Consider the following 15,123-nt stretch of genomic DNA (forward strand, 5'->3'; position numbering starts at 1 on the left):
CACCGTGCAGGGCGAAGCAGAGAGCATTGTTCTTATACAAGAATGCATGATTCATGCTGCCGCTGAAACTCATAAAAATAAACAAACTGCCCATAAAATAGATCACAATACAGAACTTGACGGAGCTGCTTCAGATGTGACTGCCGGGGCTTGTGAATGGTATTTTTTCCTCTCTGATCTCCTCTGAACGGTGCAATCCATACAAATGTTCCCTCATGGTCTTGGTGCTGTCAGTTTTCTCCATGATAAATGCCCCGGTTGCTGGAAAACAATTAAGTTTGTGTGATTAGATGCCCCATACACGGCTGAATGAACAGAGGTTAACCTTTGACCCCCGCCACTGACACCCAGCAAGTGTGTGACAGGGAGGGAAGACGGAGAGAGGACGGGGCACTAAATAAAGTGTGAGGCACTGCTTCAGCAGGACTCAACAAAGGCCACACGTCAAGCACTGCAGGATAGTGTGTTTGTGTGTGTGTGTGTGTGTGTGTGTGTGTGTGCAGCACTCAACCACGCCTCAGAGCTGACTGCTTTTGCAAAGTCTGCTGTAACCAGGGAAAGGCTTTCACCGGAACCTCTGCGCTCCCCTCCCCTCGCACCTCGGTGGTCCTCCTGATTACCGTCGCTGTTACCTAAGACTTCATTTACAGACGTGAAAGCATGCGATCGATTGGCGGCGAGGCTGAGTGGAGGCCACCTATCAGCGCAGAACAGAAGCTGATTGTTAGTTTAGACTGGAGGAAATATCCGTCGCGTCTATGTGTCCTTTATGGTCCGATCAAATGGGTTGATGTGGTTTTGAGAAGTAGTGGTTTGTGCATCTTCACAGCCCTGTGAATTAAACTGCTACCATGTTATACAATTTTTTTGGATTCCCCATGTATTGCAGTGGAGGAGCCTCAAAGAACTGATGATGAAAAATCTCTAAAGAAAAACACAAAAAAGGATATTTAGCTCTTTGTTTACAATCTGATGTGAAAATATTTGATTTCAACTTTCGGATAAAGCTGATCATTTGTTGTACCTTCCACTCATTTTGAGAAAAAATGGGTGTAGCAAGCACTTAACCCAGGGTTCCAGGGGCTAACCTGGGAAAGATATCAGTGCCCTTGGTGATGTCACACAGGCATTTTCATAATTGCCTATATTAAGACACAGTTCCTGAAAAGTGGGGCAAACGAGCTAAGCTAAGCTAAGGGTGAACTTGATGACAATGATGCACACTGACACCATATAAATGCATAACAGTTGGCTCAAAAGCTTAGCAAAGGAAACATTGGCTAGTTTATATTCTTTAATAGTTGATTTTAGTTCATTAGAAACAAGCGAGACACGATTGTGCACATTGCACGTTCCGCTCCATGTGGTTGTTGTCTTCCAGTGTTGCAGTTGGACCTGAAAGTAAACAATATAAAGGAGAACCTTTAAAGGAAGACTAATAAACATAAAGGAAGTAGCGGCACAAATGAACCCGTCTTATCTAAAAGGCTGATCTGTGGAAATCCGCCGCTGCTGCTCCATCTCAGAGCTTCACTGATGAAATGAACTCCAGCCAGGGCCACTGCATTCCGAGGAGGCCACTCCCACAGCCTGCACCCACTCCAGTCCTTGCCCACTGAGTAGAAAAAAAGTTGAATTTGTTTGGCAATTAAGACAAAAGCTGAGCTCGGTTTTGTCTTCCTCAGTTCCCAGGGGGTCCTGAGGATTTCTGCGTCTTTTTCCACGTTTCCTCAGAGTTGCTTACAGATGCGGAAAATCGCGGCTTGTTTGTTCCGCGGAAAATCCGCAACAAACAATGACGCTCTTATCCTAATGAGATGCATTCAAGCAAGGATTGGATTAGCCGAGTGGAGTGGCGGGACGGACGTGCACGGCAACATGCACACAGACACAGTGGAAGAATTGGGGGGGGGAGCAATCCTCTCTAAAGCTACTTCCTCTCTGCCTGCACTGTGTCAGTGCTTGGAGAGTTGCCACCAATTCCATTTTTCTTTTCTCAGCCGTGCTTGATTTTTACATGTCCAACTCGTGAAACACACTCCGTCCTGACAGGGTTTAGACAGACGCATTCTTCATGTAGCAGGAACTGTGTCTGGACCTGGGAGCCCCGCTGGGTCGCGTCGCTGCCTCAGACTCACTCCTGATCTCATTCCTCACACACGCCCACACACACACACACTCACCTGCCGCCTCCCTCCTCCAGGTCCCCCTCACTCTGTGAGCTGCTGAGGTGGAGGGGCTGAAGGTAATGGTTTCCATTTCTCCTTAATGCCAGTGGGTCAGGGAGCGACGGCAGGGCAGAGCTTCATTACATCGGCCCAGCAGGGCCCCACGTCTCCAGTAGGGATTCATTATATTGCTGCCAACCTCCCCCCTTCACACACACACACACACACACACACACACACACACACACACACACACACACACACACACACACACCTAGCCCGCGACATCATAAAGGATTCTATCTCCTGTGAGATAATGATCCTTTGGGTTGGTGCTGTTGCAGGACTCCTCAAGGCCGCAGCACTACTTCGCTTTGCTTTTGAAGGAAATCATGAACGCGTGTCATTTTTTTTTGTTTCCTTTACATAAAAAATGTAAATCGCTTTGTCCGCTCGCTTAATCTGGCTTCAATTGAGAGAGCCTGACAAAGCACTTCAAAAAATTCCCCCAGCAGGCACCGAGCCAGTGTAGGGTTGTTCAAATCAAATTGTCATTGCACTTAGAACAGCCTCGACCTCGTTCTCCGTCCGCCTCCTGCACCTTCTCTTTTTTTGGCGTAAATGTTTTTCCAAATGATCAAATGAAATAAAATAAAACAGGTTTGCAGAGGAACACCGGCTTGAACACAGCGAGTGAACTGAGGTGCAGAACGCTGCAGGCGTGTTCAACCGATGGGCCTCAGCGCACAGCCGAGTCACACTTTAAACTGAGTGCAAGCGTGTCTGATTCGTTCTGTAGACCATTATAGACCTCCGTGTTAGTTTAAATTTGTGATTAAAATGTTAAAAACAAAAATATTGATCAGGCGCCGTTTTCCTGTTTGTGTTTTTTTTATTAATCTTTTTTGATCACCAGCTTTTACTCCGAGATGCCACTTAATTTACAGTTGGAGATTTACGAGGAACGTATAATTGATATTCTTAGGCGTTCTCTGTGGAGACATGCACGCACCACACAAATAGGCACCTGTGCAACACACACAATGATTAATGGGCTCATATACTGTATAATTTCTACGTCCAGCTACTGAGCTGCTTATCTTCTTCTCTTTTTATTGCAGTCCTTCAGTACATCACAGTCGGGCTGAGCCACCACTTCCTGAACAAGCAACAATCCGCTACAGGGACACTTTAATAAGGAGCTGTGCATGCACAAAAACAAAGTAGAATTCCTTCAGCCTGTCTTTTTTTTCTTTTTGCTCACCTGAGTCCCTGGGTTATCTATATGCTGAATGAACTCTGTAAAGCCGGGAAATAGGAAACCTTTGAAAATGCATCTTGCCCTTTGAAAATGGCAGCCGGTTGGAAAGTAAGTACTGAGTTTTTAGCCTCACCTCATGAATTCATGCATTTTGCTCTCTTCATTACACCTGCGCTTTTCTCTGGGAGATCAAGGCTCTGCACCTAGAAATCCAAATATATGGTGCGCCCATGATGAAATGTATGTCTAGTCAGCAAGACCTCATGCATGAGAAAAGTTGAGAAAAAAAATCTCGTTTTCATCTCATTTTTCCCCATGAGATGTAAATGTAAAGACCCGGCTGGGGTTAGGCAACGTCCAGCTCTATCAAGGATGAGGATTCAGGTTGGAGATCAGGTTTCTGCGCAGTTCAGCTGACAAACTCAACATCCAACCAGCTGGTACCAGTCAGGAAGGTCTGTTGATACAAGCCAGTGAATTGTTGCGTCTTTCAGTTTCAAATACTGACAGTTATTTAAAATGCACAATTCCCATTGTGCCTGTGTTATTCTATTCTTAGTCTGTGTAATAAATTGGTTCACCTTAAACTGGCCTGTAACACAGTTGAACGAGGCAGCCCTCTCAAAAGTAAAGCATATGGCAATAATTCAAACTGATTCAATGTGATGAAATGACAGATGTTTGCAGCTGTGAAACAAGCAAAGTCAACAGAACAAAGGCACAAAATACATAAATCAATGGTTTAGTTTCATTTCCTCACGCTTAAAAATAGATCTTAGTGCAACGCCGGACGTCAACGTGAACTTAAAGTGTTTTGTTTGTTGTTTCCCACTGTTAACCCTATTCTGTCAGCAGCATGGGGGAAACAACGACAATGCAAAAAGAGAGAGAAAAACGCGTCTAACACTTCTATATTTTCCCAGTGCAACAAGTAAACAGCTGCGGTTCTCCGTCTGCACTCTCACACCAGAGCCAAACTCGCTGTAATCCCTGCGCCACTCCAACAGCCTGATGACATTCTCCCAGAGGATTTATTGGTCACTGGATGCGTGCTCGGGTCTCACCTGGAGCACAGCACGTCCAGCGTGGCCGGGTTGTTCCGATTTGCCGGGTGACATTTCCTCTACTGAGGCAGCAGCTACTGAACCCAGGAGACCTGCCTCAGGCTTTTATCCTGCAGGTCAGAGGCTGCCGACACAATCAGCGGGTTAATGGCTGACGCACATTCACACAAACAGAGACATCACTACAGCAGCACACACACACACACACACACACACACACACACACACACACACACACACACACACACACACACGCAGCTCTCCGGCTGTCATCAGATTAACTGTTGTCGTCCTCGTTGTAGCGCTGCTGTGCGAGCCACCGCTGCGCCACTGATTGATGCTTCCCATGTAATTGCCTCTCGTGTTCGCTTGCATCTTTTTCATTATTTATTTTCCCCCGCTCGTGCATGTGAGGCGGTTTGTCTCCTGCGCTAATCCAATCTTGCAAGGTGGGACGGATGGATTGAGCGACAGATTAGGCTCGGCGAGGCTGCATTGCCGACACGACCCCTCGCGCACCGTGGGACGTCTCACGAGGGATGAGGAAGTCAAGGACAGGCAATTTGCTCTGAGGTGTAAATTAATTTGCAATCTTAAAAAAAAAAAAAAAATACACGTGATGTAGAAATGGAAGTAATTAAGATGATAGATTGTGTTCAGCACCAGAACTTCACGTGCAGACTCAGCCCAGCGTGGCAGAGAGGAGCTTGGACGAGGAACATACAGGAAGCGGCCATTAAAAATAGTAAAAACAGTGAGCGCCACTTTCTGTTGTGCATCTTCTCCTGGATCATTGATACCTTCTTCTCAAACAGCAATGGCTTGTTGTCAGTTCAGTCTCACCACTTTGGGTAATGATACTTCAATGTCAAGTCAAACATATGGGTAGGAGATGGAAATTCCGGATAATTCATTACAGCACTTTCCGACTTGTGTTGGATAAATACACAACATGTCCTGCAGTGAGTCTCCGTTAGAAAGCATCAATCACGTAACGGCAGGTTCTGACCAGGCTACAACAGAGGCAATCGCTTTCCAAATCCCAAAAGATTAAGTGAAAGCTGGTCCATTTAAAGGAATAGTGCTCCATTAACATCACTGATTGTTTTCCCCGTTTCCTTAAGTCTCCCTCTGTAATAGGCCGTAGCAAATAGTTAGCTGTCTTAGCTTAGCATTGATAGCCATGTGCAGCTGCACAATAACTGCCACACTTTTCTACTGAAATATGTGGGTCGGTAAATATGCTGAGAAGATTGTGTGTGCCTCGATGCTTTGACTTACAATACAACACTACACTATACTCACAATACAATCTATATGCAGTGAGAGTAGCATTGTTGTTTGTCTTTTATAACTTAATTATTCAAATATGTCGATGTGGAGTAACCCTGCAGGGTTTAGTTTGTTTGAGATTTTCCCCGCACAGGTGCTAGAAATCAATTAATCAATTATAACAGCTGTCGTGCTTGACACAGTGTCATTGTGAAATGCATTCCTCTGCTTTTGTATCGTGGGCGTCATAAGATGTATCAGTTTTGGCGTTTTGCACACAAATATTCCTGCACTTGAACGTTGCCATGCCGGAGTCAGTCGCACAGGCTTGGCTTGTTGGATATGGTTGTTAGCTGCTAGCTATGCTAAAACTAAGCTAAATATTAGCTGCTACCGAAGCTAAATATTAGCTGCTACCGTCAGAGTTTAGCATCAGTGATGTTTGCTCTTGGCTTTGGTTGGTCTCCAGCGTGTCATTATGGATGCAATGTTGTTACAGGATTTAATCTCCACTGCCAATGAGTCTCTGAAACTTCCAAGCAGCACAATGGAATCTGAAAATGTAACATATCAACAAATGAGGATCCTGTGGAGTTCCAGCGCAGCACAGTAGCCTGCCCTGAGTTCCCGGTGGACGATGTCTGGGTTTAGAGCACCTCTGCAGTCCTGTGTGTGAGCTTAGAGCAGCCCCAATGAGTGATAAACAAGACTATTACTGGACTCTGACTGACCGGCGCACAGGAAGGCCGACTCAGTCAACAGATAGCAGAAGCTATTTTATTGGCCCGCTAATCTCTCCCAGCTGTTTGTATTTTATTTCCTCATTGACTCTCCCTTTCTCTCGCCTCTTTTCCTCTCACAGGCGTTATCTCTTTTGCTACCATGGTGAAGGTCAACAGGTTTTTACCTCATTTGTGGGAGTCAGGCCATTCCCTCTGACTTATTATTATATATTTATTTTTGAACGGTCCTTTAAATTGCCTCTCAGACACATTTTTTGAGATTGCACAAAAGCTGATACGGCTGCTTTCGGGGGAAGACTGCAGGCATTTGCACCATGGCAACACATTTCTGGAGTAGAAAAAGAGGAGATGATGCTTTAATAGTTGACTTGATAGTCTATCAGAAACTGTGTGTGTTTTCCCATTAAAGTGGGCCTGGAAAATGCATCGTCCACTTCTGCCTTTGCACCATTACGGTAATTATAACATATTAATAATGTAATCGAATTATGCTAATTCCAAAATTAAGGGGATTGTTTATATTTAAAGGAATAAAGCTAGAACTCCTGAACTCCCCTATAGAATCTCAATCTAACAAATAATTTGTTTGTAGTTTGTGGTTCTTTCTTTTTTTATTATTGTATTATTTTATTCCACACTTTACTTTACATGTTTTTGAGACTGTCAAAAAAGTACTTTCAGATCTTTCCAAACCGTCTACAAAACTGCTTCTTTGTGTTTTTAGGAAGAAGGACGCATGTGCATGCACACAGTGCCATCTGAACTCAGCTGAAATATCCAACGCAATTATTCAGAATACAAAAATGGACAAATATGCTGACAAAAAAAAGACATTGTAACACGTGGTTCTCGAAGCAAGATAGTTGGACGCCATCAACCATGAAACTATTGTTTGTCTTCCCATTAATGACCCATCTTTCAATTCCTGATCTAGAAAAAAATAGATCCTTGCCTGAATCACTCAGTAACCATAACTTTTTCTCCTCTTTGTGTCTCGTTGCTGTCTGACCCACCGTCAACCCCCCCTCCCCCACCATCGATCCCAGGCAGAAGTGTTAACAGACTGTTTCAGCCGCCAGTTTGTGTGCGATTGCCTTAAGCCAAATGTTGGTATGCTGGTAGTCAGAGGACCCGCCATTAGCATAATTTCCCAAAGGCGCAGCCGGCTTAATTATCAACACGGCTGTGTGCAAACTGGAGCACAGCTCGTCACATTAGGATGGAGTCCCTGCTGTTTACGCCCACGCTCTGCCGCGTCCCAGCTGACTACCTGAAGATTCATTGCCGGCAACGGCTCGGCTCGCGGCAACAACTCCGAAAAACTTTCATCCTCCGCGCTGCCATTTCTCACCTTGAGCGCGCCGTCAGGGGTCGCAGTAACGGGCCAAACTCATTTCACAGTGAGATGCATAACGCCGGTGCCGCCTCTGGTCGGGATGCTGCGCTGCGCTTCAGCTCCACTTCTCCTAATGATTATTGCTTTTTTCATATTAGGCAATCAGCGAGGTCCTCTCGGGGATGCTCAAACATGCTCGGTTGCCCCTTTTTTCTTCATTTGCGCGATCCGCGCTCGCATCAGCATCCTCGTCCGTGCCTCCGGATGAGAGCCGGGGCAAAAACAGGGCGCGATAAACAGAAATTATCCATCTCCATTCACCTTTAGATAGGAGAGGAAATGAAAACGCCTCCCTGTAGGTGGCTGGTTAAAAAGAAAGAAAGAAAGCCCACCGGTGCAGTGTGCTGCCCTGTGTTACGCCTTCACGGTTGGTCACGCCCCTTTTTCTGCCACCATCAAAATATTTTAGTTGATTTTATATCATCCCACTCAGCTACAGCAACCTTGTTGCAGCTCAGGTATCTGGGGCCGGCGCAATTTTAGAGAGTGTATGTGGGTCACGATGTTTACAGGTGGACGGCTGTAAATCAGCGCCTCGTTTACATGACATCACCTCGCTTGTTCACATCTCGGTTGTCATTGTCTACACGAAGCCAGACAGGAGTCTGCTCGCCCGGCCCTGCCGGTGGTAAATGTCATGTGTGTAAAAGGAAAAAAAAAAAAACAAACATGGGAAAAAAACATCAAAAAACAACAAAGGGGGAGACACGCTGGGAAAAGAATGCAGCGGTGCAACAGGAGTGCTGATGTATAGCTTCAGGCCCGCCGATGTAATTAAGCAGCTTTCTGCGGCGCTTTTTCCACGGCGTGTGTCGCCTGTCAGTGTGTTTCATCGATGACAAACGCGGCCGTGGCAACGCAAGCAAACGAGCGCCGCAGCCGGCAAATAAAGATTTATCGGACACACTTTGTTGTTGTGGTTTCGCGTTACCTGGACGGAGGGAGGCATTACTCTTGGTTGAGGGCGTGAAAAAAAGAACTAAAACAAAACAAAGCAAAGCAAAGCAGTGTTTCTCTTCTCGCTCAGCTGTGTGTGAATATCCTGGGATAGCGTGACATCAAAGGGAGTCGCTGCGCTGGAGGGCAGGGCGTTTCTCTGGGGTGCCATGGCTGGTTATGGGTTATTTTCATCATTGGCGACACTGTGGCACAGTGGTTAGCACTGCCAACTCACAGCAAGAAGGTTGTGGGGTCTTTCTGTGTGGAGTTTGCATGTTCTTCCTGTGTGTTCTCTCTGGGTTCTCCAGCTTCCTCAAACACTCCAAAAACATGCATGTGAGGCGAATTGGCAATTCTAAATTGACTGTAGGTGTGTGAGTGTGAATGTGGTCCTGCAATGAACTGGCGACTTGTCCAGGGTGTCACCCCTGCATTGGCCCTATGACAGCTGGGAACTGCTCCAGCAGACCCCCGTGACTCTGAGTTCAGGAGGAAGTGGGTATTGAAAATGGACGGATGGAATTCATTCATTTAGTTAAAACAAAGCAATTAGACACACACACATTCCAAACTCCTGAATGAAAAGGAGGAGAGAGACAAATATTCTCATATCCACCAAAAGATGTTCTGTGCTGATTCCACTGGTGCCGGTCCACTGACCTGCTCGCTCACTCACCCTGCAGCTGACTTGGTGTCAGCCGCTGACGTCTTCTGCAATGACTCTTGAAATGACTCTTGAGTGTCTGTCATAATGTTTGGCACTCTTCTATTAAGCTCTAAGAAAACCCTATCATTGCCCCAACAGGGCGAGTTTACCTCACACGGGGCCCCTTGTCTGGACAGGCGTCCTTCTGTCTGGACCGGCCCTCAGTGACACTAATCAGTGCTCCTGATGTCCTCTGTGCAATAGCCAGAGGGAGGAAAACACACAAATGGCTCTGTAACAAGGCAGCGATTAAGGCCGACCATTTCCCTGTGGAGTTTGATTCCACTTGTCTCGCCTTCCACAGGGAGCACAAAGCGAACGTAGAGTTCTGATCCAATGCCGAGGTCTGGACAATGTTATACAAAAGCCTTCTGATGGTGACAGAATGAATGCTTTTATGTTATTATTGTTAGATTTTGAACGTGAATGAACTCCATAATCGCTGACCACTGAGGGTGCGACCAACTGTGCAGCGAGCCACTGATTTGTGCGCATGCGTGTGTGTGTGTGTGTGTGTGTGTGTGTTTTCCAGGTTCCTTGTGTGTCACAAAGTGATTTTCTTTTCTTTTCACCATGATGGCCCATGATGAAATTGATTCAGAGTCACGCCTGGATGCCAGGTTATCACACACTTTCCTGCCCCACAGACGCATTCAATCTCGCTCTATTGTCCTCGCTGCCGCCACCGCGAACTTGCAATCGTCATCCTTGGGAACAAGCTTTTCCCCGTCTCTCGCTGCACTGCTGAGAAAGTGATTCAAGGTTAGTTCAGATCGTTTAGTCGTTGGAAGCCGCGGCTGTTTCTTTTGTTTGATTTTGCGTCTCTCGTACAGGATTGTGTGCCTACGTGGAGAAAAATAGGAGAGCGCATCTCGATATTTACCTCCCACCCAAACTGGTGTGTACAGTTTGCATAGCAACTGGGACACAATAGGGGCCAGCTAGCGTGAGGTCTCTCCATTATTCAATGACTCGTCATCCCTGAGTCATTGTAATAGCCTTGTGTACTCACTGCTCCTCGTCTGATCATGGCCAACACACTCGTCACTTTTATTTCTCTCTGGGAAAAAAAAAAATCCCTGACCAGGCTTTCACGACTCTAACAAACCCAGGTCATCGATCGGGTGGCCGCAACGAGGTTAGCGAACTCTTGGCTACTTTATTACAGTAGAAGATGAACGACGTAAGAGCTCAAACGTTACACTGCCCGCAGGCTTCTGTGAACTTCTTCAAATTCCCTGCAAGGGGTTTTCTGACCGTCAAAGAGGTTCTGCTGCCCATCAGAAAGTATTCCAGATGCCTTTTTTTTTTCCTAAAGCCTGCAGCGAGTTTCTACAAAGTTTTCATCGGAGCGTATTACATGATGCCGAATTCTTATCAGTTTCAAATCGAGAACATGATGTTGTTTCAATCAGTTTCATTATGCCTGACTGGAAAATATCATTAAAATGCAGCTGTTACTTTCTCCAAATCTTCTTACACTGCCCATGCCAGCCTCTCTCATCCCACTGTCTGTTGGGGTTCTATTTAGGAAGATATGTAATTTAAAGCCAAGAATTTGAACTCACATTCAACTCCTTCCAAATTTGCAATAGGCATTTAGACTAAGCTGCTGTTAATTAAAATATACAGTACATCCAGCCATGCCGTACTTTGATGTCTGTATTGTTAAAATCCAGTCAGTGTCTGTGTGTGTGGAGGTTGTGCCGCGTTACTCATCGTTTATTCACCCTGGCTCTGAATGTGTTTGCTCTAAATGACACATTTGTGGAGTAGGAGGCAAGTGGCCTTGGGCTATCAACATACGCCTGTGTCTTGTTGTTTTTTACAGTTTGATAAGAAACAAAAATAGTCAAAAAAAAGCCTGATGCGACTGTGAGCTTTGAGGTGCACGCACAAATAAAACATGGGATCACTCTCGAAACTGCCAGGAATGGGTGCAGAGTTTGGGTACCCAAGGCTATGAAGCCAACCAGTCCAGACACACCTGTCCTTACTGCTGTTGAACCTCAACGCGCCGCTTTTCTTCTCCCATCAGTCGGTTCCAAAGTCCCCACTGTGCTGCACTAGAGTGACAATCCCACCTCCTCATCCACGTTCACGGTCCTCAAGTGCTCATACAATGCACTGATTTGACGCTCAGACAGCCACTCTGTTGTAGCTCTCGCACAAACTCTGTCAGATGTCTCCTGAAGTCAACGCGGCGTAATAAGACACAATGTTTGTCGAGTTTTCTCCCTCTCGCGGTGTCAAGGTCTTCATGGTAACCCAAGCTCTCCGTGGCAAGGACAACAATGTCAGGGGACATTGAAATAGAAATCCAGCCAGCGTTCAGACTGACTAACAGTGGCGGTGATTGCCTGTAGCGCCGTCGATAAAAGACTTGGCAGCGCCGAACGGGAGACTGGACCCACTTTGTAGAAGTGAGGCACTCTCATGCTGCAGGGGTGATGAAGTCAGAGAAAGCTGATATCAGCAGAGGGTGGGGCTGATCTTGGAGATCTACAATGAAGACTGACGAGTGTGGTTCTATATGGCATTAATCACTGTTGTGTGTGTTTTTTTATTAACTACAAAGTTACCAGTGTGTGTTGTTCTTTATATTAGCGGGAGCTGTATTCTGCCATTAATAGACATTTCACTCAACCAAGATTATTATAATGTATTCTATGTATCACTGCAAGGCAAGGAATCTTCCACCTCAGCGCTCATAGGATGTTCAGCTTTCAGGGTATTTTCTTTCTCTACTGCCCCCAAGTGGTTGTCACTGAGCACATCACTGTGGTAAACAGCCCTGTGGTTTTTGGTGAAAGATGTTTTAACTACCTCTTACTCTGCACTCACGAACTGCTTTATGGGGTACACCCTCCTAGTGTAGATGGATAGATAGATGGATGGGTGAATGGATGAATGGATGGATGGACTGCTTCAAGGTTGAAGGTGCTGTTCTGGTGCGGGTCTGCAGAACTTGGTTGTAAAAAAAACTTGGTTTGCAACCCGTCTTCCCATTCTGACCTCTGACCCTTGACGTCAGTGGTCAGTGAGTGTATCTCCATAGCTTTTTGGTTGATCAATCCTTAAAAGTTGCTCCAGTCACCTCCATAAAAAATCACTGAGGCTGTAATATGGGACTAAATGTTTTGACTGTTGATGACAATACTGTGTTTTAACCACTATCTCTTGCTTTCTCTCTCTCCTCTGTGCAGTGTTCATCATGGCTGCTGGCCTCCTCGTCTATCCCTTTGGCCTCAACTCGTCCCTGGTCAGGTCCTACTGCGGAAACGCTGACATTTACTATGCCGGCGACTGTCAGATCGGCTGGGGCTACATGCTGGCCATCGTTGGAGTCATGCTCACCGTATTTTTGCCCTTTTTTGCCAAATACGCACCAAAGGAGCAGCTGTCCCCCACCCCTTTACCCACCCTGTTATAGTGAACTTTTGCTGTTTCTTGTCCTAACCCCTCATCCCAACCAATCTCTCTGACCCGGGATTGGTGCCATGCGGAGACAACCTGCATCTTTTTTGAAGGGATGCTGTTGTTCAGAAAAGCCAACTCACTGTCTGCTGAGCTGACACTCTACAACAAACACTGTCTTCCTGCATTTGACATGAAATTAGCTTGATTTCAGTCATTTAAATGAGATGTTTTCTGTTTTGAAGGTACTTGGCCAAAATCTTACTCTTTTCCTGCAGTTTGAATTAAGTGTTTTCATTAACATAAAATAACAGGGACTTGATTAAACTTGCTTTTCCCCCTTTTCTTTAGGAATAGTCTAGATTACATTCCAAAAAAGACCAGTAACACTTTTCAAAATAAAAAAGAATAAAGGGTGGGAGCATGATGCTATGTCGTGATGTGACATATCCGCTTACATGTTTTCTAAAGATGTTTTGCAGAAAATCCAACTTGTTAACAGACACAGTCAAAGACATTTCCCTGTGTCTGGGCTTTAAGAAGAGACGTTCGTTGCTTCTGTTTGGACTGTACATATGGCCTGGATCTAACAGAGCTGCCGTCCTGAGTTTCAAAAAAAGAAAACCTGCAAAGACAACTTTGACACTTCGATGTACTTTGGTTCATTAAGTCTGGCTACGGTCACGAGACCAGGCAGTGAACCGTGCTTGTCAGGTTGTCACATCTTTCAAGGCAGTGGTGAAATGTCACCACGAAAGGACAACAGGAATAAATCTGCTAAACGAACAAACAGAAAATAATTTCAGAACAGACTTGTCAAATATTTTATGTTGGGTTTAATGCATCATTTTGTTATTGTTACCCAGAATTTCTTGTGCAAAGTAACTTGCTTGTTGAGCTGTTGAATTTCTGTCTGCAACACACTAAACTAAATGCTCTAATTCAGGAAACTATTGTTTGCAAAGGGAGAGACTTGCATGAACTTTGTCCAGGAGTGCAGGAGAAGACGAGCTTGTTATTGGTAAAACAACCGATCCAGAATTATAATGTGATCCGACCAACTTGTGCCTTTAACATAACCAAGACAAGTGTTTAATACAAATATCAGGTTTAACCTCTTTTCTGGTGAGAAACTGTGGATCCTGTTGTGTGATGTAGTTTCTTTTTTTTAACCCTATATTTCGTTCTCTAGACTTTTTAGGGTTTCTGTGACGCAGTAAATGTGCAAGTTCTTGAGACAGAAAAAAAAGTCCTCTAATTTGATGTGATTGTTGCAGAAAGAGGAAAAAGAGACAATAAGGGTTCTTGTGTTCACTTATATGCCCCGAGAAATCTTTACCAATACCTGAAGAAGGCAACTTAAACTGCTAGATTAAAAGGTTTAAGCACGTGACTAAAAGGTTTGTTTCTGGCATCCTTGTCCTGTGTGATCAAGAAATTGTCACACAGTTGCGTAGAAGGTGCTGGGAGCTGTAAAAAACTGATCTTTGCCTTTGGTTGTCTGTGCTGGCTAACACATTACTCACATTTCTGTGTAAATTGTGGCTTAAAATAATTAGCTCCTCAAACAAGCTGTTAGTGTATTTTTGCTCAACCCACTCCTACTTTACAACATCTGCACCCTTCCTGTCATTCTCCAAGAACAAAACGTCTGCTACTCCACTTACTCTCCTCGTTCACTGCCAATTTCTTCCAGCTGGACTCCCTTTTCTACATCTGTATTTGTGTAAAACAACGGGTTGGGTTTTAATAATGGGTTAAACTTAAAGTATTTTCAACATTTGGGTTCAAATGACGATATGAAAAAAAAACTAAGCGAAAAAAGTAAAAAAAAAAAAAATACAACTCCCTGTTGTTCCCATGATTGGAAGGTCAAGAGCAAGCGTTGGTATTGTGTTGGACCTCATACTGTGCTCACCTGCGCTGTGGGAATGACGAGAGTGAGAACACTGGACTTATTCCCCTGTTTGTTCAACTGTTGTGTGCAAAGTCTCAGCACTGGTGAAGTTGTTTTGGTAGAGTAGAAGTATTGTTTTGTTTTGTTCGTTTTTTAAACCATTGTGACGTTTGACTGTAAATAAACTAACTGTGATTGATATCATGTTCATCCTAACTGTCCTGTTTTTCAAAGATATATTTTGGGAAATTACCTCATTG

General features: G+C 44.9%; 1 protein-coding gene across 1 annotated transcript in view; it reads left to right on the plus strand.

The window, feature by feature from the left end:
• Positions 1–14,811, plus strand: part of lhfpl7 (LHFPL tetraspan subfamily member 7) — a 97,841-nt gene extending 83,030 nt beyond the window's left edge. Inside the window, exon 3 of the mRNA XM_076020221.1 lies at positions 12,756–14,811. Coding sequence (XP_075876336.1) covers positions 12,756–12,982 — 227 coding nt within the window. The 3' untranslated portion in view covers positions 12,983–14,811. The remainder of the gene's footprint in view (positions 1–12,755) is intronic.
• The last annotated feature ends 312 nt before the right edge of the window (positions 14,812–15,123 follow it).

Source organism: Nelusetta ayraudi, unplaced genomic scaffold (genome assembly GCF_046127955.1).
Source record: "Nelusetta ayraudi isolate G7.1 ecotype Tasmania unplaced genomic scaffold, CSIRO-AGI_Nayr_v1 ptg000011l, whole genome shotgun sequence".
In the NCBI taxonomy this organism is placed as follows: Eukaryota; Metazoa; Chordata; class Actinopteri; order Tetraodontiformes; family Monacanthidae; genus Nelusetta; species Nelusetta ayraudi.